The sequence below is a fragment of the Mixophyes fleayi genome, chromosome 8 (genome assembly GCF_038048845.1).
Source record: "Mixophyes fleayi isolate aMixFle1 chromosome 8, aMixFle1.hap1, whole genome shotgun sequence".
Taxonomy (NCBI): Eukaryota; Metazoa; Chordata; class Amphibia; order Anura; family Limnodynastidae; genus Mixophyes; species Mixophyes fleayi.
In genome coordinates, this window is record NC_134409.1 from 116,816,830 (window position 1) to 116,843,184 (window position 26,355).

The 26,355-nt window shown below is 40.5% G+C and overlaps 1 protein-coding gene across 1 annotated transcript in view; it reads left to right on the plus strand.

The window, feature by feature from the left end:
* The first annotated feature begins 6,689 nt into the window (after nucleotides 1-6,689).
* The window catches only part of CCDC66 (coiled-coil domain containing 66), a 28,904-nt gene continuing 9,238 nt past the window's right edge, over nucleotides 6,690-26,355 (plus strand). Inside the window, exons 1-16 of the mRNA XM_075183255.1 lie at nucleotides 6,690-6,888; nucleotides 9,473-9,537; nucleotides 9,626-9,651; nucleotides 9,745-10,168; nucleotides 11,776-11,896; nucleotides 13,952-14,043; nucleotides 15,454-15,581; nucleotides 15,852-16,007; nucleotides 16,240-16,371; nucleotides 16,700-16,929; nucleotides 17,118-17,202; nucleotides 20,030-20,191; nucleotides 20,349-20,493; nucleotides 20,883-21,029; nucleotides 23,861-24,363; nucleotides 25,185-25,222. Coding sequence (XP_075039356.1) covers nucleotides 6,878-6,888; nucleotides 9,473-9,537; nucleotides 9,626-9,651; nucleotides 9,745-10,168; nucleotides 11,776-11,896; nucleotides 13,952-14,043; nucleotides 15,454-15,581; nucleotides 15,852-16,007; nucleotides 16,240-16,371; nucleotides 16,700-16,929; nucleotides 17,118-17,202; nucleotides 20,030-20,191; nucleotides 20,349-20,493; nucleotides 20,883-21,029; nucleotides 23,861-24,363; nucleotides 25,185-25,222 — 2,465 coding nt within the window. The 5' untranslated portion in view covers nucleotides 6,690-6,877. The remainder of the gene's footprint in view (nucleotides 6,889-9,472; nucleotides 9,538-9,625; nucleotides 9,652-9,744; nucleotides 10,169-11,775; nucleotides 11,897-13,951; nucleotides 14,044-15,453; nucleotides 15,582-15,851; nucleotides 16,008-16,239; nucleotides 16,372-16,699; nucleotides 16,930-17,117; nucleotides 17,203-20,029; nucleotides 20,192-20,348; nucleotides 20,494-20,882; nucleotides 21,030-23,860; nucleotides 24,364-25,184; nucleotides 25,223-26,355) is intronic.

Sequence of the window (26,355 nt, forward strand, 5' to 3'; positions counted from 1 at the left end):
GCAGGAGCCGGGTTCTTTTTTGTAAAAAAAAAAGATGGTGGATTACGTCCCTGCATCGATTACCGAGGTCTCAACGACATTACCATCAAGAACCGGTATCCTCTGCCCCTCATCACAGAGTTATTCGACAGAGTCAAAGGTGCGCAAATATTTACGAAGTTGGATCTCCGCGGGGCCTACAATTTGATCCGTATCAGGCGTGGCGATGAATGGAAAACCGCCTTTAACACCAGGGATGGGCACTACGAATATCTTGTCATGCCATTCGGTCTGAGCAATGCCCCAGCGGTTTTTCAGAATTTCATAAACGAAATCTTTCGGGACTTACTGTACCATACTATTGTGGTATATTTGGACGATATCCTCGTTTTCTCCTCTGATATCCAGTCCCATCGCAGACATGTTAAAGAGGTCCTCAGCCGTCTCAGAAGGAATAAACTGTATTGCAAGCTTGAAAAATGCACCTTCGAAGTTGAATCCATTCCATTCTTGGGGTATATCATCTCGGGCACCGGTCTCCGTATGGACCCAGAGAAGGTGCAAGCTATTCTTAACTGGCCTCAACCATCTACACTAAAGGCAGTACAGCGATTTCTGGGATTTGCTAACTACTATCGAAAATTTATTCGTGGCTACTCTACTGTAGTAGCACCACTCACCGCCCTCACAAAAAAAGGAGCTAATCCTGCCAAGTGGTCTGAAGAAGCCCAATCTGCTTTTCAACTTCTGAAACAAGCATTTATTTCTGCTCCCATACTGAGGCAACCAGATTTAACCTGTCCATTCTATTTGGAAGTTGATGCCTCATCTGTCGGAGTAGGGGCAGTTCTCTCCCAAAAACCAGCTGATGAGCAATGGCATCCCTGCGGGTTCTTCTCCCGAAAATTTTTACCAGCTGAACGAAATTATGCCATAGGGGACAAAGAGCTGCTTGCCATCAAATTGGCGCTTGAAGAGTGGAGACATTTACTTGAGGGAGCTCGTTATCCTGTCACAATATACACGGATCACAAGAATCTGCTCTACCTTAAAACTGCACAGTGCATGAATCCACGTCAGGCCCGATGGGCACTATTCTTTTCTCGATTTGATATCCATGTCACCTTCCGTCCCGGTTCCAAAAATCGCAAGGCCGATGCTCTGTCACGTTCTATGGTAAAAGAAGAAGATTCCATCATTGTGGATCCACGGCCTATTATCAGCCCACTCAGCATCGCAGTCAGTAGACCCGACAATACACCTCCCCAAGGAAAAACTTTTGTTCCTGAGAATCTGCGTAAAAAATTGCTCCAATGGGCACATTGTTCCAGATTTGCCGGTCATGCTGGCATCCGCAAAACTCAATCTTTCATATTGAGAAGCTACTGGTGGCCTACGCTTCATGAGGATGTTCAGCAATTTGTTTCCGCATGTGGCAGCTGTGCCCAACATAAAAGTTCAAGACAATCTTCAGCTGGCCAACTTTTGCCTCTGCCTATTCCCACCAAACCCTGGACCCATATTTCTATGGACTTTGTTTCCGATTTGCCCAATTCTAATAATTTCAATACCATCTGGGTCATCGTTGACCGATTCTCTAAAATGGCGCATTTTGTTCCTCTCCGTGGACTCCCATCAGCACCTATCCTGGCTCAGCAATTTATAAAGGAGATCTTCCGTTTGCATGGGTGTCCTGAAGAAATCGTCTCAGATAGAGGAGTTCAGTTTGTGGCGAAATTCTGGAGATCCTTGTGCCAAGCACTACAGATCAAACTAAACTTCTCTTCGGGCCTATCATCCCCAATCCAACGGGCAAACGGAAAGAGTTAATCAAGACCTAGAAACATTTCTCCGTTTGTACATATCCTCTTCTCAAGACGACTGGGTAGATCTGCTTCCTTGGGCAGAATTTGCTCATAATAATCATTATCACGAATCCTCTGCTTCCACTCCATTTCATACGGTCTATGGCCTACACCCCAGGGTACCCTTGTTTACTCCACTTCCTACAGCCTCAGTACCTGCCTCTGAAGTTTTCCTAAAGAATTTTTCAGGCCACTGGCGCCAGGTACGGGAATCTCTACTTAAAGCGTCCCAACGCTACAAAATTCAGGCCGACAAAAAGCGACGAGCCATTCCAAGCTTGAAACCCGGAGACAGAGTCTGGCTGTCTACTCGCAATCTACGCCTCAGAGTTCCATCTATGAAATTCGCTCCTCGCTTTATTGGACCGTTTAACATCTCCCAAGTCATCAATCCAGTGTCCTACAAATTACATCTACCATCTTACCTCAGGGTACCCAACACCTTCCATATCTCTCTCTTAAAACCACTGGTGCTAAATCGGTTTTATACACCCAAACTGGTTTCTCCTGAAGTGCAGACTGAACATGGTGACGAATATGAAATTAAAGAGATCTTGGACTCTCGGTTTCGACATAAAACCTTACAATATCTAGTCGACTGGAAAGGCTATGGTCCAGAAGAGAGGGCCTGGATCAAAGCTTCTGATGTTCACGCTCCATCTCTCATCAAAAAATTTCACCGCAAGTTTCCAACTAAGCCCCAATCTAAGTGTCCAGTGGCCACTCGTAAGGGAGGGGGTACTGTCACAAATCGGGATCTTAGCCGCACTTACCTCATCCGCCGCTGTCATATCACGGCTACCTGGGTCCCTTCTGGTCATCTGCAGCATTCCCGTTCTCCACACCTTCATTTGTAAACAAACACATACTGTTTGTCCTGCTGCATGGGCGCGGCCATCTTGGATGCAGTCAGGTGATCATTCCAAACCAACCAGATTCAGAAGCTGTGATCACATGAACTGATCAGCCAATAGTTGTTTGGGACATCCTATTTAAACCTGCTGCTGTGATCTGTTCATTGCCAGAACAACACACTTCTCTCCAGAGGATAGTTCTTGGCTTCAGTGTTCCTGACTGCATTACAAGTGCAGTGTTCCTGTCTGCATTGCAAGTGCAGTGTTCCTGATTGCATTACAAGTGCAGTGTTCCTGACTGCATTACAAGTGCAGTGTTCCTGTCAGAATTACAAAGTGCACTGTTCCGGTCTGCATTACTAGTGCACTGTTCCTGTCAACATGTCTAGACTGCTCATTCCCCTGCTATATTCTACAATGAGCAAGAAGATCATCCAGGCTGCTAAGTTCTGTTTCACTCATGCTCCAGCTAGTCCCAAGGGTCCCGAATCGGATCAAGAAATTCAGACGACCGTGACAAGAACAGCTAACACCATCTTCAGACATTTCTGCATGGTTATAAGCTTGATAAATAGACCCTATGATGGTAGTCCTGATGTCCCCCAACTGATTGTTATTAGTTATTTAAGAAATAAATTAGAGTCATATGAGCAGTAATTCAGGAAAACAAATTACCCTATTAGAGCCATTACTCTCATTTGCTCCATCCACAGGATGATACAAGTTGTGTAGTTAAGTAATGCCCACATATTCCTTTTAAACCTACCTTCTGCATCTCACTGAGGGTGGGTATGAAAAGTAGACAAGTATGCATTACAAACCTATTTAATATAAATTCATTCAGTCTGACAATTGAAAAAATAGTGGGAAAAGAAGGAATATTGTATTATTAGCCCATGAAATGACTCAGGTTGACATGCACCTAGGCCAGTGTTGGCTAACCTGTGACACTCCAGGTGTTGTGAAACTACAAGTACCAGCATGCTTTGCCAATATATAGCAGCTTATTGCTGGAAGGGTATGCTGGGGCTTGTAGTTTCACAACACCTGGAGTGTCACAGGTTAGCCAACACTGACCTAGGCCTATCAGAACAGGGAACGGAGAATTGGTGAAATGAAGATGGTAATCCGGTAGATAAAGATTGTGATATATTGCATGCAGTTAGTTAAAACACATTATGGATATCTCCAACAGTCCCATTTTTTGTGTAGAACAGTCCTAATTTCCACTGCAGAAAATGTGTGTGGCCTCATAATTTGGGGAGTGACTTTTAGTTAAATGCCTCCCAACTGTCCCGATTTAGATGTGACATTCCTATGTTGGCTACAGAATAGCATAACAGCTGTAAACTGAAGATGGCTCCCAACGTTCCCATCAAACATGTCCACTGGCCGGACAGCGGGATAGAGCCCTAAAATCGTCCCTAAAACTGAAGTTTATAGGAAGTTGGTGGTGCTTAGCCAATAAATTGGTGAGATTGGGAGGATTGCATATCCCCCAACATTTAGGTGGAAGGGACAGAGCCCTCAAATCGGGACTGTGCCTGCTAAATTGGGACTGTTTGGAGGTATGGGATTGGGAAGTGTTTTGGGTGACTTGGGGGCGTTCACTGATCATTTTTTAGGCTTATTTTGCCCATACTTAACAACTTTTCACACCTTCCCTGATGAAGATGCTGGATGGGAGGTAAAACTTGCGAACGAAAAGGGGTGGGTGCAGCAAGGGTTAAAATGACATGATTCCACCCTTGCTCTCCTGGGAGTCCAGGAGACCTACCTGGAATTCGGGTGTCTCCCTGTGAAACCTCTCGGGTACGGGTGTTGTTATGTGCACACACTAACTTGGGGTATTCTGAGGTTGCTTGGTACCCCACTTTCTGTTGCCCTCCTCTACTGCTCCGTCTATGTCGCGGGTATGGCATCTACCCCCAGGGGGTCCTCTGAATACTCATGGATTTAAATCACAGTTACAGAGAAGTGGCCACTAGTGGTGGTGCAATGTAAGTGTACATAAATATTGTACACCAGGCCATCTCGGTTCAAAACAAAAGGTGACTTTATTACAATCCTCTTCCTCCAGCACGATAATCATAACTGTTGCAAGGTATATATATATATATATACATGGAAAACACCAGACTCCTCCAGCACTCAGCAGCAGTAAAACAATTCTGGCAGTTCACATACTCCGTGCTATAGGTATAAGTATTGCAGAGATAATCATGTACACAGGGGGATAATCATGTACACAGGGGGATGGTAGGCATGGTCCAGAGGTTCTTGCACTCAGCTTGTGTACACCATCCCTCCCTCCTTTACAAATTGCAGCCACATTGCTTTTATGCATCCCCCCCCTCAAGGTATGGGGGTACTTTCCAAGCAGGCTCTCCTACTGCGGCTGTACAGAATGATTCCCCACTATACAAGGACATCCCTTCATCTCCCTACTGAAGCTGGGAATACTGCTTAGGGAACACTTCCAAAATCATTTCGGGTGTTAACACATCCCAGTATTCAGGGATTCTTCCACTACAGACTGGTAGTCACATAATGTCTCACTGCGCTCACTGCTGTACATAACTACCTCCCTCCATTTAGTTGCACAGTAACTCACAGTCTCCTATGGTACCTGGCCATGAACCCTCTATCAGAGTGCTGACACTCTTAGTGACTATATCCATGGGCTCTCATCTCCTCTTTATACATACACAAACGCTCCTTTGTGGAAGCTGCCACTGACCCCTTCCCAGGGTCTCTGTCTGCCATTCACTAATTCCTCTCTTCTCCAGACAAGCTCTGCCAGGCAATCCCCTTCAAATGCTCTACCATCCTCATAACCTGTGGTGTTGGGGACTCTCCCCCACTTGTACCTGTCATGCAGTACTACATTTATTTATGCTCTCCCCCTGCACTGGTGCCTCTCCTGGGGTACCCCTAAAGGTGGGGACCCCCTCTCTCTATGGGGCTCTTTATTGCAGTTTCTGCCTGGGCTCTTTATGCTGTGGAGCGCTGTCCCCATTGAAGGGGTTCTAAATAAATGGGCCTTGCGCCATCACCGCATCCCCTTCCCCCTTGCTGGGGTCCTGGGACCACCCACTTTCTACACAGGTCCCCGGCTAAAATGGCTCCTCTCCTCCAGGGCGGGAAGCTCCCACCTGACCACTGCATACCCAACACTGGAGATTTTGCATTGCGCCGTTGGCCACGCAATCACCAATGATGCAGCTGCCTGTGTCTTTGCACAGTAAAGCCTATCTCGCATCACTAATGGTGCCCACAGAATTAGACACTAGTCTCTCTGTGGTTAGATATTTTTGACCTCCTCTGCCACCTCCGGGGGGACGTAATGCTCCCAACTGTTACAAATTGGACATTGCGGGAGAGTGGGCAAGTATGATTTTTGTCCCAATTTATCACAATTTTCTTATCAGTAATGAGTTAAAAGAGGTATTCTGGAATTGTTACTGTACAGGAATGTATCAAGCATATAAACCAATTGCAAGTCTATTAGATCAGCGATGTAATTATTATTATCATCATTATCTTTAATTTATAAGGCGCCACAAAGTGTCCACAGCGCTGTAAATCCAAACACGAATGAAATGCACATGCTACATGGCGGCACTACAGTTACCTTACATATGTGCTGCACACCCAGGGCTTCCACATGTCCTGGTTTAAGTCATGCAGCTTATGTGTATTACACAAAGGAGAGCTTTTGAATTAATATCAATATTTATTTTACATATAAGCTGTTTATAGCAGTAGGTATATGTAACATAACTGATCTTTACATTTCCATTACATATCATAATCAATTATCGCTTTCGTTACACGTCGAATGATTTCAACAATTGAATTCCATATAGGATATACGAAATAACCTGCCCTAATCAAAAATGGCGTCAATGAGCTCAACAGCAAATGGCATACAGCCAACCCGGCACTACTTGATATATTTTCCCAACTGTCACCAGGCGAGTAACGAGCACTGTGATTGGCCGCGATCTCGTCCAATGACTGGGGGTGTGTTTGAGCTGTGGCAGCAACCATCGTACACACTGGGAGTCCGGGAAGTGCTGAGCTCAGGATGCCTGACAGTTAGTGGGGAGAGCAGCCTGGCAGAGCGCTGTATTTGGGGGTCCACCTCTGCAAGCTTGGAAGAAAAGACCGGGGGCCATGAATCTGGGGTAAGTGCACAGCACCCTCCAGTATTAATGTGCATGTGACTTGTCTGCAGTGAGGCAGGTCTGCTGCTAATCATCTGTGGGGAATCAATGGTTTCCATGAACATTATTTTATTCTCTTTTATATATCTTGTGTTCAGAAACTTAATTTCAGATTTTGACTAGCGCTAATATATTCTGCAGTGCACTACAGGACAATGCCTGAACATGTGTAGCTCCAACATATTCTGCAGTGCTGTACAAAGTCAGTGTTTGTCACTGTTAGCCTGCCTTACTTAGGGCCCAACTCAATTTAGTGCAGAGATTCTGTAGTAGATTCCCACGTGACATATGTGCATAAAAATGGCAATTATGGTAATACAAACTTTGATAATTTTGCTTCTGATTTGCACTATGAGGTGCAAATTAAAAAGGAGTGAAGATCATTACTTGAACATCAGGCACAGAACGTGTGATGCTACTACGGAAACTTCCCACTAATTGAATCGGCCCCTAAATTACTTTATGCCATTTCATCTTGGATGTCCTCTCACCACCTCAAAGTAAAAAGTGAGCTAATAATCCCATCCAACCTGTTGACAACATTACAATAAACTACACTCCTCAAGCTCGCTTCCTAGGTGTGCTCCTTGACTCAAAATTCTCCCTTGTTCACCACATCCAATCTGTAGCCGAATCCTGTTACATATATCTAAGAAACATTACCAGAACATGCACGTAGCTCACACAAGACACTGCAATAACTATACTTCATGCACTCATTATCTTCCACTTCCCTTCCCAACAATCTATTTAGCAAGCGAGATCATTTTCTTTACAAAATCTTCTTTTGATGCTGCTCTTCTCTGTCAGGCCCTGTTTAGACATGTTGAGAAGTCGAGCATTTTACATTATTTCAGTAGACCTGGAGTTCAGTCCCTTTTTGTTTTGTAAAGGTGTCAACACTACATTTAGCTTTCATGAGTTAGCGGTTTTACATCCCATTATAGATCCCAGAGACTTCAGTCATGAATTAACAGTAAATATTTTCTACGTTTTACTGACACACAAAATGTTCTTTCCAAAATTTTAAGTGACACCAGCCTTCACAAACGCTGAACTGTTCTGCTTTATAGCACATATTTCGGGAGCCTTGTGTCCTTTACGTCACTGTACGACAATTTGTGTTTCTAGTGTCAACAATGCTCGGGAATATTTAAAAGGCTGTGTTAGAAAATGGGCTGGTCACTCTTAAGTTAACAATAATTGTTCATGTCACAGGAGAAAACAATTAAAGCTGGGTACACACTACAGAATTTTCCAATCAATGTGTTATCTACAACGATTGTACCAACGACTGGGGGACCAAAAGTCTCGATCAGCAAGCCGATCCATGCATGCGCACTATACATGTTTCAAAAGATTTACCATCAGGTCTGTGCTCTTCAACTGTCATAACCGTCGGCTGAAAAGATCATGACTATATGGATATCCTGATCGTGAGTGCATAGACCCTGCAGGATTGGAAGGACGTCGTTCCATAGCTGAATGAGATTTATAGTTCTGAGCAATCAAATCAAACGATGATCTGGCCTTTGGAACGATGCTCGTTCATCGCTATAGCATACACACTAATGCAATATCAGGCCAAATGGTCATTTATCGTTTGATTGACCCAATACTCAGCTGAGAACACTGTAGTGTGTACCCAGCCTAACTACTTATTTCCTGTTAGGTTTACGATGGCTCAAAGTTTTGACTTCTCAGTTTGTTCTAAGGGTACATAAAGGTGGTTTTACACCTGCTCGTGGTGCACAGCTTGAATACTCGTGAAATACGTGATCGATAGATCTCTATGATAAATGCTTTAATAATTTTCATGGTATTTTTAGCAAAGCTGGACAGGTAAGGTGATTTCTGCGTTTTTGGTCCAGTGATTATTGTTGAAAAGTTTCATAGTCGTCTATCAATCACTATTTTAACAAGTGTCTGAACTGTGAATATGCTGTGCATTAGTCCTTAGTAAGCAATATTTTCTTCTTTGAACAAGGTATCTTGTCCCAAAACGTTTATATATTATTAGTGTGTGGGCAGCTGTGTTTAAAAAAAACAAAACAAAAAAAGAACTAGACATAAAATGAGCCTTTTCATATTATGACATTATCAAAATCATTGACATTATCGGTTACTGCTCGTTTTATTGCTCCGCTCATGCTGGCATTAGGCAACTTGACAGCTATCACGGCATTACCCAACATTAGGCAGGACATAAATTAATTAATTGATTTATTTGGGTATATTGTGTGATTTTTATTTCTGTGTAGGAAGATATAAGCTTATAGAACACTTTGGGGTATATTTACTAAACTGCGGGTTAGAAAAAGTGGGGATGTTGCCTATGGCAACCAATCAGATTCTAGCTGCCATTTTTGTAGAATGCAATAAATAAATGAAAGCTAGAATCTGATTGGTTGTCATAGGCAACATCTCCACTTTTTCAAACCCGCCGTTTAGTAAATCTAGCCCTTTGTGTTTAGTAATGTGGAATCTAACCTACACTCTGCAGTAAGCAACATATATTTGTAACTAATGTGTTTTTATTTTGTAGGGATGGACTAAAGCTTGAAACTCAAATTCTGAATGGCAAAACTAAGCTTATTTTGGCTCCATATGGTATGATATCCATCATAAAGATTTTCAGAATTGACAGTTAAAATGTGTTTTTTGGATTTACTGTAAAATGTTTTTTGCTTTTTTTCAGGAGTCCAAGAGAAGGTTGGTAAGCAGGTAATTTATTTTAAACGACATTTATGTGTTTCATTTAGATTTATTTTTTTGTATCTTTTTGCTGTAGTGCCTAATTATTTTTTGCTTTGGCAGGCAGGTAACAGGGGAAGGACACACAAAGCTATAGTAAAAATAAAGACTCCTGCTCAGGTCCTGCACTCGATACAAAGCAACAATTCCAAGACAGAGCCTCCTGTGTTAAAACCCAGATCTGGAATTGGAGGGGGGGTGTATAGTAAACCTCCAGCTAATGTCCTTAAGGAACTCGAAAACAAACACCATGATCCTATCATGCATCAAAATGTGCAGCAAGCAAAGCCAGATGCCGGGAAGGCAAAACCCATTCCCAAAAAAGCATCTAATGGGCCAAAGCAGAGGCTCCAACAGAAACCAGCGATCTCTGCTGATGAACTAAGGGAGAGTCTCGTGTGTCTGACCCAGGAGCAGTTCCAGCAAATTTTAATGACCATCAATCAGGGAGGTAAACCAATCACAGAGGAGCAGACAAATGACATAGGTAATTCAGGTGTGCCTGTATGCTTATGTTTCTGTGTGTTTTTTGTAGCATTTGAGGACAATTGCTTGCAGCTCTTTTGACAGCTTGTGATTGCTTTATGAGCAACTGCTCGAATCTGATGGAGCTCAGTGATGATTTTTTAAGCAGGAACCTCTCTCCTCTCACTCCTAATCCAAGCCCCCACGTCCTTATGGCATTCTTATCCAAAGCTCGCTCCCCCCACCTCCTGCAACAACCTTAATCGTTAACTGTCCCTCCACACTCCTCCTTGGAAGCACGTTTTTATAATAAGACCTTTGAAATCTAAGGATACCTATGAAGAAAGAGAGGCTGACAGCACTTTCAGAAATGTATAGTGGTTGAACAAAACAAAAATAGCTTATTATTTGAGCACAGCAGTGTGACAATGATATATTTCACAGTACATTATCATCATCATGATCATAATTTATGTAGCGCCACTAATTCTGCAGCGCTGTACAGAGAACTCGCTCACATCAGTCCCTGCCCCATTGGAGCTTACAGTCTAAATTCCCTAACATACACGTATAAGAGCTTAGTGATGTTTATATCCCAAGTGTTCTCCAAATATTGTATGTGTAGCATTAAAACCTGTATAATGTGAATAATAAAATTATCTTTATTCTCAACTTACATAAACCAGTAGCCAGCCGACTGACCAGATACTAAAACCTAGGTTTTGTGGGTAAATCACCTTTTGGAAAGCATAAGTTTTCTCTTGAGAAGCACGCATGCACTAAAATATCTTCCAATTTTAACAAATACTGTTTGTGATGTTTATGCTCCTTGCTTATTAGATACCTTACTTCTGTTTCCATTCTTGTAATAGCATTAAGATCTATATGATAGGCACCACGATGGCTTAGTGGTGAGCACTGGGATCATGATATGGATTCCCGACCATGGCCTTATCTGTGTGGAGTTTGTATGTTCTTCCTGTGTTTACGTGGGTTATCTGCGGGGTCTTTAGTTTTCTCCCACACTCCAAAAAATATCCTCCTAGGTTAATTAAATGGTTAATATCTAAATGGTGGCTTCTTTTCCGGACTAGTAATACAAGTAATCCACATTATCCTTTAATTCAGCTCCAAAGGAGCAATTCTATCATATTCAGCAGTCCTCGGATCGGATCTCATTAGTGGTATTTATATTTTTCTACATATGGTACCATATGTTAATTATTTTTGGCCAACAGCTTGTTTGTACTACTAGGACAAGCTTGTTTCTGTACAGTTGTTTGATTTATCTAGCCTCCGGCTATATGCTGAATCCATTTTAACATTGTTTTTAATTGTAATAAATAATTAATTTAAGTACTTGGTGCTTTGCGCTCCTCTTTTTTGTGCCCAGTTTCCTAGGTTAATTGGCTGCTTTTAAATTGGCCTGGAGTCTCTCTTGGTCTGTGTGTGTGTTAGGGAATTTACACTGTAAGCTCCTATGGGACAGGGACTGATGTGAGTGAGTTCTCTGTACAGCGCTACCGAATTAGTGGCGCTATATAAATGACTGATGATGATATGGTTTTTCTTTGAATGATAATGCTAAACTATGTCAATGTGAATACTGATTTTGTTTTTTCTTCTAAGACTTGGATAAACAGGAAATGGAGAACATTGCACAACCCCCAATTGCAGAGGAGGAGGATGCCAATGGTGGAATATCTGAGGACAAAAACTATCTCCGCACTGCTGAGCAGGCAACAGATGTGTATGTACCATTTCTATACAATTATATTGATTGTACATTCACCAGGTCATTTCCAAAAGTACAAAGCTGCAGACACGCAGCACAAATGAAGTTTAGTAATCCTATTTTTACAGGAAGTGCAAAGCGTGTATATGTCAAAATTTAGCATGTTCTGATAAATATATAAAGAAAGGCAGTCGGGCGCTAAGGAACAATATGGACCTTCCTACAGGGATTCCTGCATATCCGACCTCCATATGTTCCACCCACAGCTCCCTGGGATCTTAATCTGGTCCTTAATATGCTTCAAGGACCTCCCTTTGAACCGTTACAGATTGCGGAGTTACGGTTGTTGACATGGAAAGTTGCGTTTCTGCTAGCTATTGCGTCATCTTGTAGAGTTTCCGAGCTGTGGGCTCTCTCATGTCAAGAACCATATTTTGTGTTTCATGATGATAGGGCGGTTCTCGGAACAGTTCCTACTTTTCTGCCAAAAGTAATTTCTGGTTTTCATGTTAACCAAGAAATAGTGGTTCCAGTGTTCACAGAGGAACCACAAGCATCTGGAACAGGCTCTATGGAATTTCTCAATGGGGTCAGATGTCTCCGAATCTATGTCCATAGAACATTCAAGATTCGCCGCACGGATTCTTTATTTATTTTATTTGACTTCAAAACGAGGATGGCCGGCCTTTAAGCAATCAATTGCTAGATGGCTTACGTTTACTATTAAGCAGGTTTATATCAATGCTAACTGACCTGTGCCAGATCGTATTGTTGCCCATTCTATCTATTCGATGGGCAGGCCACCCCTCTTACATTAATCAGAGAGGGAGAGCATTTCTACCAATAGAGTCGTAAAGCCTCCCTTGATTTATTTAGGCATAATTTAGGATAACCCAAGCAGTATTTGGGGAGAAAAATAGAAAGTTTTACATTATTAAAGGGGTTGGACCTAAACTGTTAGTAGGCAGGACTTTCTGGTGATGTTCACATCATCCACGTTTCCATCTAGATCCTTAATCACACAAAAGTGGGTGTCTGACTTTACATATGCAGTTCTAAAAACTGGAATGTGGGCAGGTTCCTTATTATAACCCCAGGGCAGACTATTGGGCACGGTGCATAGAATGAAGTGCTTTGCACACCTTCACATATGGTTTGTAAATGTCATTTACCATCTTAATTTATGGTTTCCATTCCCCTGCTGTCCGGTGTGATGCACTGTTGATTATTTGTCTTTAACTTCAGCAATTTCAAGACATGTTAAAGAAATGCAAATTTAAAAATATATATTTATTTTTTACGATAAGTGTTTTATGTTAATGTATTCACTAGTCAACCGTGATCCTCTTCTAGAGGAGCTGGATACTACTGACACTTTGCCAGTGAGATTCTTGCATGCAGACTAACTCTTATTGATGAAGCATTGTAATACATGTCTGCTCCGATCCTTGTTTAAAAATACAAGTGTTTGCGAAGAGCAATAGATCACACAACTGTTAAACTGCTGATCTCAATGGCAGGTGATGCCCCTTTCTCACCTTTCTTTAACATTGAGCTAAATTCATGCTCGCTAGTGATTGATAAATTACAGCCATGCAGGAAATCTGAAATTGTTTCCAACATCATTATTATCCTTTTATGTATAAATATTATATCATGCTGTGCTTTTATAATCAGAGAATTATTGTCCATTCACATCCAGAAGTAGATATTATAGTGTAATTGCCCTGCAGAGAGTACATAAACACAGACTCGCATCTACCTTTATGTTATCAGACTAGTGGTGAAAGCCCACGTGAACAAAGGGAGAATGTGCCACCGTTGCATTGCTTAAATTAGTAAATAAAATGTCATATAAGATTTTCAAGCCAACTAGGATACAGAAAATAGTATCCTTATAAATAATGGAAATTGTCACAAAAGCTAGGGGATGTATGTCAAGTGCTTATGATTTCAGCTGTATTATTTCAAGTGCAATAAATAAATGACATTCAACTGCACATAGATTTCCAGCTCCTCAGCATCACACTCTGACCTGCAATATAAAATACCATGTTCTGATTTCTTCAGGCAAACAAGCAACTTGTTCAGTACACTTGGAGAACGGGAGAGAGACAAGAGTTTACAGGAAGCAAAGAAAGTCCAGTGGAGGCGTGAGCTTGGTGCGTACCCTTACACTACACCGGAGCTGAGAGAATTTAACATTCAGTTATTGACAGAAAGGAATCTTACTTCCTATAAGCATATACTAATCATTCAGGGAAAGATTCTATCTTACAGTTGGGACCTTAAGATATTATCATTACCAGTGTGGTTGTGGGACCACTATGCCTTCTGCTGGAGTTTTGAGAGGTTTATGTATTAAATCAAAGTGACCCAAATGTTTAAATTACAATTATAAGGCCTCATTGCTGTGTGCTTATTTGCTGATTTCCCCAATTATGATGAGATGGGTTATCGGATCCAACATTTAAAGTTGACCATTATTATTGTAGCCATATGTTCAGCAGACTTTTCGAGGGACCATAAGGCTGTAACTTCTCACTCGTGGCGCATACACAATAATACTTACTCTCATATAATATGAGGGGGGGACGGTTTATAAATGAAAGAGGTCAATAAGTCATCAATCACACAGTTTGGAAGCAGAGAGATGGGAAAAGAGACCCTGCTCTTCACATGAGAGGCTGTTGCTTTTTTTCTTTCTTCTGTGCGAACCATTCATTTACTGTGCAGTATTTGTTTTCCGGGTGGGGTTAATGTGATGTTTTACTTATGCCTTAGGATGACTCTAAATTTAATCAAGCTGTAGGCTTCCAATTTCACCAACGATCACTTAAAAATGTGCACATTAGAACACTTTGAAATAGGTTCATGCTCTTGTAGGCAATTATCCCTTTGTATTCTTGTGTAATAAACTAGCCACACATTTGTCTACACTACAAAGCCTACATTGATTTACCTTTTCACTGGGAAATTGGTGTTAAAACTAGAATATTTTCAAAGGACAGTTTGACACATAACCTTTGTGTGTGGTATTTCATGTTACATTGGAAGAGTGAACAATATTGCTGCAATCCTATTAAAGGTCACCTGTTGCTTCCACATGGTACAGGCAGCCGTTTTGAATCCCATCCACTCTTGCTGGGTCCTTTTTACATCAATAGTGATTCATCTCACAGATTGCCTACCTCTACTCTGTGTAAGTTTTGTGTGCAGTTTAATATGATTAATTGCGTTCATATTCTTTCAGTTTTCAAGGTTAAATGAAGTACCAAGCACATACAGAGAGTAAAGTAGGAGTTGCTTTGTGCGTAACTGGTTCATAGTGATTTATAGCCTGCATGTATATTGCCTGCTTCCACTGTGTGTAGACAATAGGTGTCATATGTCTGGAGGGAGGGGGGGTATCTGCATCATAAATTCTGCTCATGTCCCTTAGAGGTTTTGAAAATGAAAGTATTGGGGGGAAAAATCCATTTTTAAATGAGGTTGTTTTTTCTTCCCTCCGTTTCACTTTCCAATAAAAAACAAATCTTCTTAAATATTCTTTGTCTGTTTGTCTGATGTAGATGAACAAGTGGCTTTAAAGAAGAGACTGAAGGAAGCGGATCAGGATGGAATAAATGTCAGACTCCGTGAAATACACAGCAGAGAATCTTCTGCATCAGAAAGGACACCATTTTCTGATCTGCCAAAAGTAAGGGCGGCCACAGGATAGGATACAGATCTATACATTGGTGTTCTTTCTCTTTATTACATATAACTCTTGTAATTGTCAGTCTTCGGCACTCAGGCTGACTGTATCTTCCATTGTACACTGCTAACCAGTGATTCTTTATTTACCTTGCCCATCACTGAGTTAAACACTATTGGGAAGAGTATAACATGGTGTTTACATCTAAGCCTTTTATAGTGAACTACATCACCGAGATAGGAACTGGTAGTGATGAATGTCTTATCTCTCTAGAGTACACCTCTCAACTATGGTACACCAGACCAAGAGGATTCCATATTTAAGACCCCTACAGTCACAGAGACCACTGACTCCTCACCTGTTGGAAGGGCTTCAAGTTTCAGCTCTCCTGAACTTCCTGCTGCTATCCGTAGTGCATTTGTTTTGGGGGTAAGATAACTTATTTAACTACTACATTTTTTTTATTTTTTTTTGATAGGAGTCACAAATATCTTCTAACATTTCTTCTTAATTGTGTCTTAATAATAAATTCTCTATAACTGAAGAGCAGTCCATTTGAAGGACCCAATTTTTTCAATGGATGTCTGTCATTATAATCTGAGATTTGCATAAGATATCCCATTTCTGACTCTTACTATGAGCTCTTGTTTGGGTGTTACAGGAAGCGGCACCACTAGATCATCCGTTTAGTGCTGTCAAACGTCAACAACAAAAGAAGTGGCTTGAGGAGCTAAACAAACAAAGAGAAGAGGACACCCTGCGCAAAGTGCAAGAGAAGCAGAAGTTCCAGGAGGTAGATCTGAAATGTGATTTATAGAACTTTTATCATGCAGCATATCAAGAAAATCACATATCTATAAATATATCACCTGGGACTTATTGGCTAATTGAATCTTTTCCATAATCCATGTTTTTTTTTTTTTCTATTTTGACCAGTTGAAAGCCCAATTTACATAATCTATGTTAAATTTAATGAGTACCTATATCAACCTTCTCCTGCCCCCCATTCCCTTAGCAGAATATATAAAAATATAGCTCATTGCCATATGGTTACTGAAATAACTAGGTGGTGCTAGGATTATAAAAGGTTGTTTTAACTGATCTTTCTTTTCGGTATGCAGACTGTTGAACAGGATCATTGGGCGAAGCATTTTGATTCATTTAAGAAACAAACAGATTCTCAAACTCCTGCGTATCAGATTACAGCAACATTTCAGCAGTACGAAACTCCTCCCTCAACATCCGGCCCGGCGCCAGTGGAGCCGTCTCCTGCAGCAAGTCCTTTCCACCAGGAACGGGCAGAAACGCAGAAATCAACAGAGGAAGGACATTTTCAAAGTCAGAAATCTGGGTAAGCATTGTATTTACAATAACATGCAATGACACTGGAGAAATCTTATTTTTATATGTAATGCTCTATGGTAAACGATTATTACATATTGATCTTAATAATGGGTACAAACAGACCTATGAGTAATTATCTTAAAATCGGAGTATATATAGTACTTATAATTATGGGTATAATTTAATTTACTTTAGGTTTCTACGTACTATGACATCTTTGTTAGATCCTGTACAGATTGAGGAAAGGGACCGGAAGAGAGTGAAGCAGCTGGAACATCAGGTATATATGCTCGCTGTCCCTCTAGTGGATGGTGTGAATCTCTAGCAGATTTGTTTTTCTATAGGAATGTTTGCAAGTTTTGCTGTAGAATGTAATAGTCACACATTTTATATTTTTATACTTTTAATATATATTTCTTATTTATCCCTTGGAACTTGAATTGAATGTTGGCTCCTTTTGAACCACTGGGCTTGGAAAATCTCATGTTCCTTACATGGAAGACTGTAATCCTTCTGGCCATCTCCACGGCTCGAAGGCTGCTGGAACTGGGGGCTCTGTCTTACTGATCTCTGTCTGGTTTTCATGGGGATAGGAGCCATTCTTCATATATATAAAAAAATATAATCTTTCATCCTTATGGGGCCACTGAAGCTCTGGGGTGTAGAGACTGAGTTGGAGTTTGGACACTTTAAATTTTACTCTAAAACTCTAACCCCTCCCCTATATACACCTCCAGCTTGCTGGGACAATCTAATTCTTTTTAATTCTGCCCGGGAGGAGTTAATCACATTTTTCTATGGCTGTTATTGGCAGCTCGGATTTTTTAAATCTTTATTTTACTTGTTCATCTCCCCTTGTCTTTGCCATTGCCTGCACCCCTATAGCTGTGGTAGCTGCTGGATGCCTGAAGCGTGCTGAGGAGGTACGGTTGCAGTTGCCTCCTCCTGCTGCCCGCCTGCTTCCATTGTGGTACAGCCCCTGGTGGGACACAGCCGCTGCCATCGCAGGTAGTGACCGGGATTCCTGTGCCTTGAACACCATTGGGCAGCGAAAACTGGCACTAGAGGCATCCAGCAAGCATTATATATCCAGGACAGCCAGGAGTCTGATGTGCTTTCCTTTCCTTCTTCCTCTCAGTTGGAAGACCTTTTTAAGTGAAGTATGGGCCAAACCTAATTGAAGGTTCCAGGACTCACGCAGGTTGCAAACCCTTTATCCTCTCCACAGCGAGAATACAGTGACATGGGAGTTTCCACCTAAAGTAGATACTCTCATAGCACGCTTGTCTAGGACCACCACCATTCCAATTCTGAATGCCACTGACTGAAGGGATAGCATGGATTGGATGATTTTAAGCAACCCTTAAGTACGTTAATATAGCAGTGTGGTCTCCCTTAGTCCCATCTTGGCTTGGGTCAGTAAGGCCAGAGAGGTGGTTGGAGCAGCTGGTGGAGGGATTGCAGTCTGGTAGGCCCAGATTGGATTTGCTACCTTTGGTGGTGCACATCCTGGGAGGCAGACGCTGGACCAAAAAGAACTCTGGAGTCCCTACCCTTTCTATGGGAATTTCTTATTTGGTCCAGAACTGGATAAGATTATATTATATTATATTACAGTGCATCCGGAAAGTATTCACAGCTTAATTTTTTCCACATTTTGTTATGTTACAGCCTTATTCCAAAATGGAATAAATTCCTTTTTTCCCTCAAAATTTTACACACAATACCCCATAATGACAACGTGCAAAAAGTTTTTTTGAGATTTTTGCAAATTTATTAAAAATAAAAGACCTAAGAAATCACATGTACATAAGTATTCACAGCCTTTGCTCAATACTTTGTTGATGCTCCTTTGGCAGCAATTACAGCCTCAAGTCTTTTTGAATACGATGCCACAAGCTTGCCACACCTATCTTTGGGCAGTTTCGCTCATTCCTCTTTGATAGGAATGCATAGCACCCACAACTGTCTCCACCCCCCATATTGCTGTATCGTGTGCTGGATCAGACTTGGCCTGGAAGGGGAGGAGCCGTGTGCTATTTCTGCCATTGGCTGAGTGCAGCCTGGTCTCTCCTCATCATTAAAATACTATTTATTATTTTAATTTTTTTTCAATTTATAATATTAAACATGATTGTAATCTGTAGTTTCACATAATTATACATACTGTGTATCTATGTATATATCCAGTCCTGTGTACTTTTAAAGATTAAGCAGAATGTTTTATCGCCTCATAAATAACCAGCCTCCATAATGTATACCCAGAGGGTATTGTTACATCGGATTTTTTTTTTTATCTGCTCCATAATAATGCGGCGGCAAAATTCTGAGTGGTGGATTGTTACAGGGAAATGTAGAAGTGTCAAATGATAAAAAATACTAAGCAACAATATTGCATCATGTAAAAAGATCAGTGTTGGGTTTTGTGTGAATCACATTAAATTTAATGGGACAGTATTTCTTACAACCAACTAATGGGTAAAAATACTCATTTGGAGAAATAGAAAAAAACATTCATTGCTGTTGAAGTTTTAGGGAGTATGATCAAGGTGTGTTTGTTTTGTTTTTTTCCTCTTGGAGAAACACAACTGAAAACATATCTCACACTACATGCAGTATTACAGTGCATTCTAAAGTGAATTTATTATTAAAGAAGTCTTTGGGGTGCTTATATTTAATGAAACCAAGATATGCAATATAATTACTCTCCAGACAGCTGTCTTTAGCAGCACAGATGGAGAGATGCAGCTGCTGGGGTTACTATGCAGAAATTAACCAATACTGTGTGTGTGTGTGTGTGTGTGTTTCACTACTTTAACCATAGTTTTATATTTAATGGTTATTTATACATGATTGTTAGGTTTTTCTTTGGAATAACAGATCATCATAATTATCACCATTTATTATTTATATAGTGCCACCAGTTATGCAGTGCTGTACTTTGTCATTTAAGCACTAATAGGTGCACCATTAATATTCGTAACAGCTTGCATTATAAAGAATGTGAGCATACGCAAATCTGTGGTTTATTTTAGATTATTTTTTTTTTCACTAAAACAATTTTACAGTCTGTCTGTCTCTCTCTTGCCCCCTCTCCAACTTGCCAGAAGGCCATCGCAGCTCAAGTTGAACAAAAGCGGCAGAAAAAACAGCTGGAAGACGAACAAAGGCAACAGGAAGAGCAGGAGGAGGAGAGGCGGTTGGCGAGAGACCGGGAGCAGATGCAGAAGCAGTATGAAGAGGACTCCTTTAGACAGAAACAGAAAGAAGTATGAGATTTTTCCATTGTATCTATTGCAGGCTCTCCCGGCACAGCCACTTATGGAGGTGTTGTTGGGCTGTGGAGGAATCGCTTTATCGTTCTAACCCCTCCTGCTGGTTTGGAGCACTCTCATGAGTTATTGTTTTTATTCTGTTGGCTAATAGGAGGTTCTTAACCAGAAGACTAAAGAACTGTACCAGAGTATGCAGAGAGCCCAGGAAGAAGCACAGCGACTGAAGCAGGAGCAGCGGATGCGCCACTTATTACAAAAAGGACATGACGTATCTAAACTGCAGAAAAATATAGCTGGTAATACATGTAGTTCTGTAATTTTCTGATTATATTTCACCCTCACAGGGAGATTAGTTGTATATATGTACAGACTAAAACCTCTTATCAACCATTCTGGTATGATTATTTCGTATCCGAATACTAAAAAAAAAGTTATCTGGCACTTCGCTTCACCTGAAGTATTCCTTTACCAAACTCTGTGCCAATCTGGTGTTAAATTTAAATTTGTGTGATCAGGAAAGTTATCCAATCCAAATCCCAGGCAAATTAGAGATCTGTAAAATGTGTACTTTTAAGGTGAGCCAACTCTGAATTGAATGCAGTTTGTAGATCTCTTGTCAAATTTGTAAATGTGGGTCAGACTTTCCCCTTCTAACATGTACAAAATTAATTTCGTCTATGTTTAGGTGACGCAGTCAACCAGGATCTCAGCAGGGCTGCTAGCCGCTCTACTGGCATTATATGGGATGACTATCAAAGTGCCACCAACAGTGTTGTGAAACAGAGCATTACAGCATTAACCTCGCCAAGGAAAGACACAGCTGTTCAGACAGGTAATCTTATTCATTTATCTGTGCATAACATGTTAGAGCTGAATGAGTGCACAGTTGGTTCTTTTTACCTGTTAGTTTGTGATTATAATTGATGCTTTTATATTTTCTTTAACATGCAGAACAGCTGTTTCCATATTCATAATTTACATTTTTTATTGTCTTTGGTCTAAGAACGAATACCTATATTTGTGGTTACATTGGGACAGACTAGCACCATTGAGCTAAAACTCCTGTTTCCAGAAGGTTGGAAAGCTGGTGTTTAAGTATTGACTCCTCCCTCTCAAGCTGAACCTAATTGTACTATACATCATACAACCATGTTTATATTATATGTTGGACACATCAGGCTTACCTGGTGTTGTCCAAGAAAAGTGAAGGCAAATCTAAATATTCATATATGAAGGTAAAAAGACTTTCCTTGTCATGTTTTGTAGGATGGGATCAAGGAGCTGCCACTTACATAAAATTACTTTTAAGGAGCTGGGTTTATTGATAGTGGGCTTCTGGATAGCCCTTAGTAGTGTCATTTTTCTCTTTATTTGTTGTTCACTTTAATTTCTTTTTTTTAGGAGACATGTTATTGTGTGCTGGTCCACCCCTCAGGGAGGAGGAGGTGGGGCAGCGACATTGGCACAGCTGAGGCACAAGAGTGGGTGTTTAGACTAAGTGGAATAACCTCAGAGGGGTGTCCTTCCAACAAGGGGGAATAATGGATGAGTGGCTTAGGTTGAGTTTACTCAAAGTGCAGGTCTCTGCGATGTCTATTTATTTTCAGAAGCGTTTTGCAGTCATTCCGGCAGTGCAGACCTTCCTGCAGGGGGGCATACATAATCAGCCTGCCTATTGCACCATGGGATCTCAGCCCGGTGCTGTTTGCCCTTCAGCGTGTCCTATATGTTGACTTGAGGTGGTTGACCTAGAATTGGTTTCCCTTCTAGCCATTGCCTCTGCTAAACCGGTCTCGCTTCATGAGGACCAGGTGGTGCCCTGTATTTTCCTTCAGTGAAAGGTGTTGTCAAGTTTTCATCTGAAATGAGGATATTGTCCATTCTGTGTTTTGCCATCCAGCTCTTATACTGCTCAGCTGGGCTAAGAGCTGTCTGATGTGGTGCAAGCTCTCTGTGTCTACGTGGACAGAACATCCAGTGTTCATTGCACGGATACTTTGCTGGTATTGTATGATGCTCTGAAAGAGGCTGGCTGGCTTCTAAGCTGACGAGTGCAAGATGGATTAGATCTACCATTTTGCAGGCTTATTCCTCTTCTGGGCATACGACTTCTGTGTCTGTCTCTGCACACTCCGCTAGGTTGGCGAGTGCTGACTGGGCTGTGCAGTATGGGGCTTCAGCGGAACAGCTTCGCTAGGCGACTATTTGGTCCTCTGTTCAAATATTTGTCAAGATTTATCGTTTTCATGTTTTTGCATCCAGGGATGAGCGTTTTGGACGGAAAGTTCCATGTTCAGGTTTGGCCAAGTGTACCTTAGGGGCGACTTTTGAACTTTCCATGATAGCAGTGTCCCCCAGATAGAACAACAGAGAAAATGGCATTTTTGTACTTACCGTTCACTCATTTTCTGAGTTCATCTAGGGGACACTGCGTTCCCACCCTTACGCTCAGTGTCCTGGCTTGATTGTTGCACTGTGTTGTTAAGTACTTTAATGGATCCAAATCTTGGAAGCTTTAAACCCCAAAACAAATTACAAAGGTCCTGTAGCTGTCAGTGGTGGTTGTTGTGTTTTGTTTTTTTTACCCAGCAGCTGCCCGCATTAGTTTCCAGGTGTTTTGTGAGGGAGGGGGGTTAGTTTAACTTTTTATTACCTGAGCTCACACTGTTCTATCTTGATTTCACTTGTCAAGTGTCCTCATAGTTAAATTGATCTCTTTCCGACTGTTGATTTCAAAACAGTGAAGTGCTAGAATGAATATCCGTGTACCAAATGTATAGCTCAAAATAGTTTATCTGAAGTGCTTGTTGTCATCTTCATATATAGAAAGATTCTGTTTTTTCTCACAAGAAAGAGTAAAAAATATCAATGTAGTATGCTTGAAATAATAGAAAATGTCTCTATGTATTGAGACCAATATGCAGACCAAATGTACTGTATATTGTAGAGCTTTGAATAAAGTGTCCTAAATTCCACTTAATTTGCGCTAAATTCCAAAGTAATGTTATGATAACAATTATTAAATATTACTGTTGGGAGTTTTCCTTTTGGCCAGAAAATGTCTCACTGTTTGACATCTTGCTTGGACTCCTTGCAGATAAGCCTGTTGTTGTTTCTGTTTGAATGTACGCTTTATGGATTACCATTTTATGTTTATTAAATCATTTTTTGGCATAAAATAATTTTAGAATTTAGGATACTTTATTCAAAGCTCTACTATATACAGTACGTTTTGGTACACATATTGGTCTTAATATATAAACATTTTTTATTTTAAGCATACTACACTATGATATTTTTAGTCTTTCTTGTGAGCAAAACAGGTTCTTTGTGATGGAAAACATCCTGTTTGAATATATAAAGACACAACAAGTAAATCAGATAAGTTTTTTTGATCTATACATTTGGTATGTGGATATTAGTTTGAGCACTTCAACATTGTTTTGAAATAATTGATAATACTAAACTATGTTTGGAGCTCTTTTTTTGTATGTGTATTCTAGATTCATACCTGGAACTGGTATCTGAGACAAGAGTCGCTTACTGTATGGCGTTAACTTCATTATATTTCTTTATATTATATATACATATTTTGTTAATCACCGAACGCTATAAATTGTATTATTGTGATATTATTTATTTATAATTGTTTGTACTTCCCAGATGACTTGGATGTTTTAACAAAGTCCGATTTTGTATCAAATTCCAAGGGGACGACATGGAGACATGAGCAAAATGCCTCTCCTGATATACCCGTAGAATTCAATGACGAGCAGCCAAAGGCTGAACTACAAACAAGAAAGATTCTGAGAGACAGGAATGACTCCAGCAAGGAAAACACAAATATTTACAATGATGTTTATGATCCGTTTGCAAGAACAGAAAAGCAGGTTAGGGAACATGGTCGAAAACCAGACTGGAATAAAAACAAACCCCACAAGAAATACGTCAAGGCATCTGAGAGGTACCCCAAAGGGCTTCAGAAACAGAGGGAGGAGAGCAAAGTGAGGAGACAGATGGAGCTACTTCATTTAGTAGAAAAAAACTCCTCTAATAACCCACAAGTTAAAAAAGGGAATTCTCCAGAAAAGTCTCCAGTTCCTCAAGATCAAGCCAAGGTCTCACGGCCTCAAGAGCATGTAAAGATTGTGCCGGAATCTAAGAAGGTAGAAATTCATCCTATGTGCATGCAGTGGTCAGATTCTAAAGCTAAACCCATTGTTGTTCCTTCAGGTGTGTCAGCCATGATGGTAAAGCAAAAAGACAAATGTCCAATCCAGAGTGGCACCAACACTTTACATTTCTGGATGTCCTCCTCCAGAATGTCCTGGTTCTATAGGTTCCTAAGGAAAACATGTTACCAGAATTTCTGAGACCCTTTCCAGATTGATCACATGATACAGGCTAGGAGTCTTCTTACACCATTACAGTCCTGGCATCACTGGCAAGACTATATGCATACCAGTATTTTAGATTTGTCATCCAAATCCTTGAATGTACAGCCTCCAAGCGTTGTCTCCTTCCAATCACATGCACGATAAATATTTATGCACAATGTAGACCGCTTTTTCATGCAAACTTGTGGTATACATTTCTGTGTGTCTGTAAAAAGCTCTACAAGTTCTGTGTGTGTGACCGTTAACAATGGCAGATATATCATGCATTTGACAATGAACTATAATAATGGAGATGAGATATCACTTGCAAAAGCCCAGACACTAAGGAGGTAATGTTAACTCCTACTCTGTGGGCCACACACCCCGATATGACATTAAACTTAATTTACAAAATCACTGTATTAAGGGTGCTTTAGTATTTTCCCCAAGCAAGTGAGAAACTTGCTGACCCACTAGAAATACACAGCAATCAAATATTCTGTTCAGCATAAGTAGATCTTTACATAAATGTATCACTGTTTGGGAAGGTTTTTGCATTTTATTAAATAGACCTATGAAAATGAAGTAAATTGTTTTTGGTTTTTTTAAAGGAAGAAAAAATTCAGAAAGTTGATTCTAATTTCAAGAGGTAAGTGCAGTTTCTAACTAATTAGCAATATTTCTCCATCATCCACTTTGGGGGACACTGCTGCCATGGGATTGTATGAGGGTGCATGGAGTTGGCACTTAAATAGTTAACAACTAAGTTTGCTGCTGTCTCATCTCCTCTGCAACCCCACAGATCTCAGTTTCGTTTAAGTGCCCAAAGGAGTTGGACTGTTAAGTACTGCTCAGCAGTACTTGCTGCTGGATCAGATTTGTATTATTTTCTTTGTGTTATTGACATGTCAGTGAGGTTAGGAGTGGATTATGTTTTACACTGGTTCATTTAGTTTTCAAATGGAATGCAATTCCATTGTTGTTTATTAAAAAAAGAAGAACAAGAAAGAAGATAGAAAATAATCAGCCTCCATGCAGTGATAGATATAGATATGTGTGTGTGTGTTTACAAAGGGTATATAGGGTTATAACTAGCCTCTATCTGCACTTAGGTGAATTTTCACAATATCTTCCACTTTTACATTATTACCACAGATATTTATATTACTGTTTTGAGGCTATTAACCAGAGTCAGAACTAGTAATTATTTTACTGTATTATTCTCTGTGAAAGTTGTCTAATCTGTATTTCTTTTAGAAAAAAAGAAAGAAATCTAATGTCTGATAGGTTCAAGAATTTTTGCGCAGAATTTTATCCCTGTTTGCACAGTGTTGAACTGTTCTCAGCAGCTAAGTACCCCACTGGGGAATAACTAGTTATTGAAGTTCCTTGTGGTAATAGAGTCTATATATATCTATATCTATATCTATATCTATAATATAAATGCTTAGTGGCGTGTGTTAGTCTGTCTGTGTGTGGAAAAAATAAAACCAAGCTGCAGCGCCACCTGCTGGGCGGAGTTATACACTGACCTACTAAATTCTTAGTGTGTGTGTAAAAAAAAATTCAGAAAGGGCTGAAATTTGGTATACTAAGATGTTTTTAATTTGTTAATTGTTAAAAGTGTTTATAAAGATTTAAAAAAAAAATATATATATATATAGTTCTTGAAGGAGAAGTGACAGTTGGGAGTGGTTGGTGGTTGCCGGAGGTGACAGCGAAAGAGGAGTGTGATACTCAGGACCGCTGAGAGAGATCCCTGTGTCTGGATAGACATCTGGA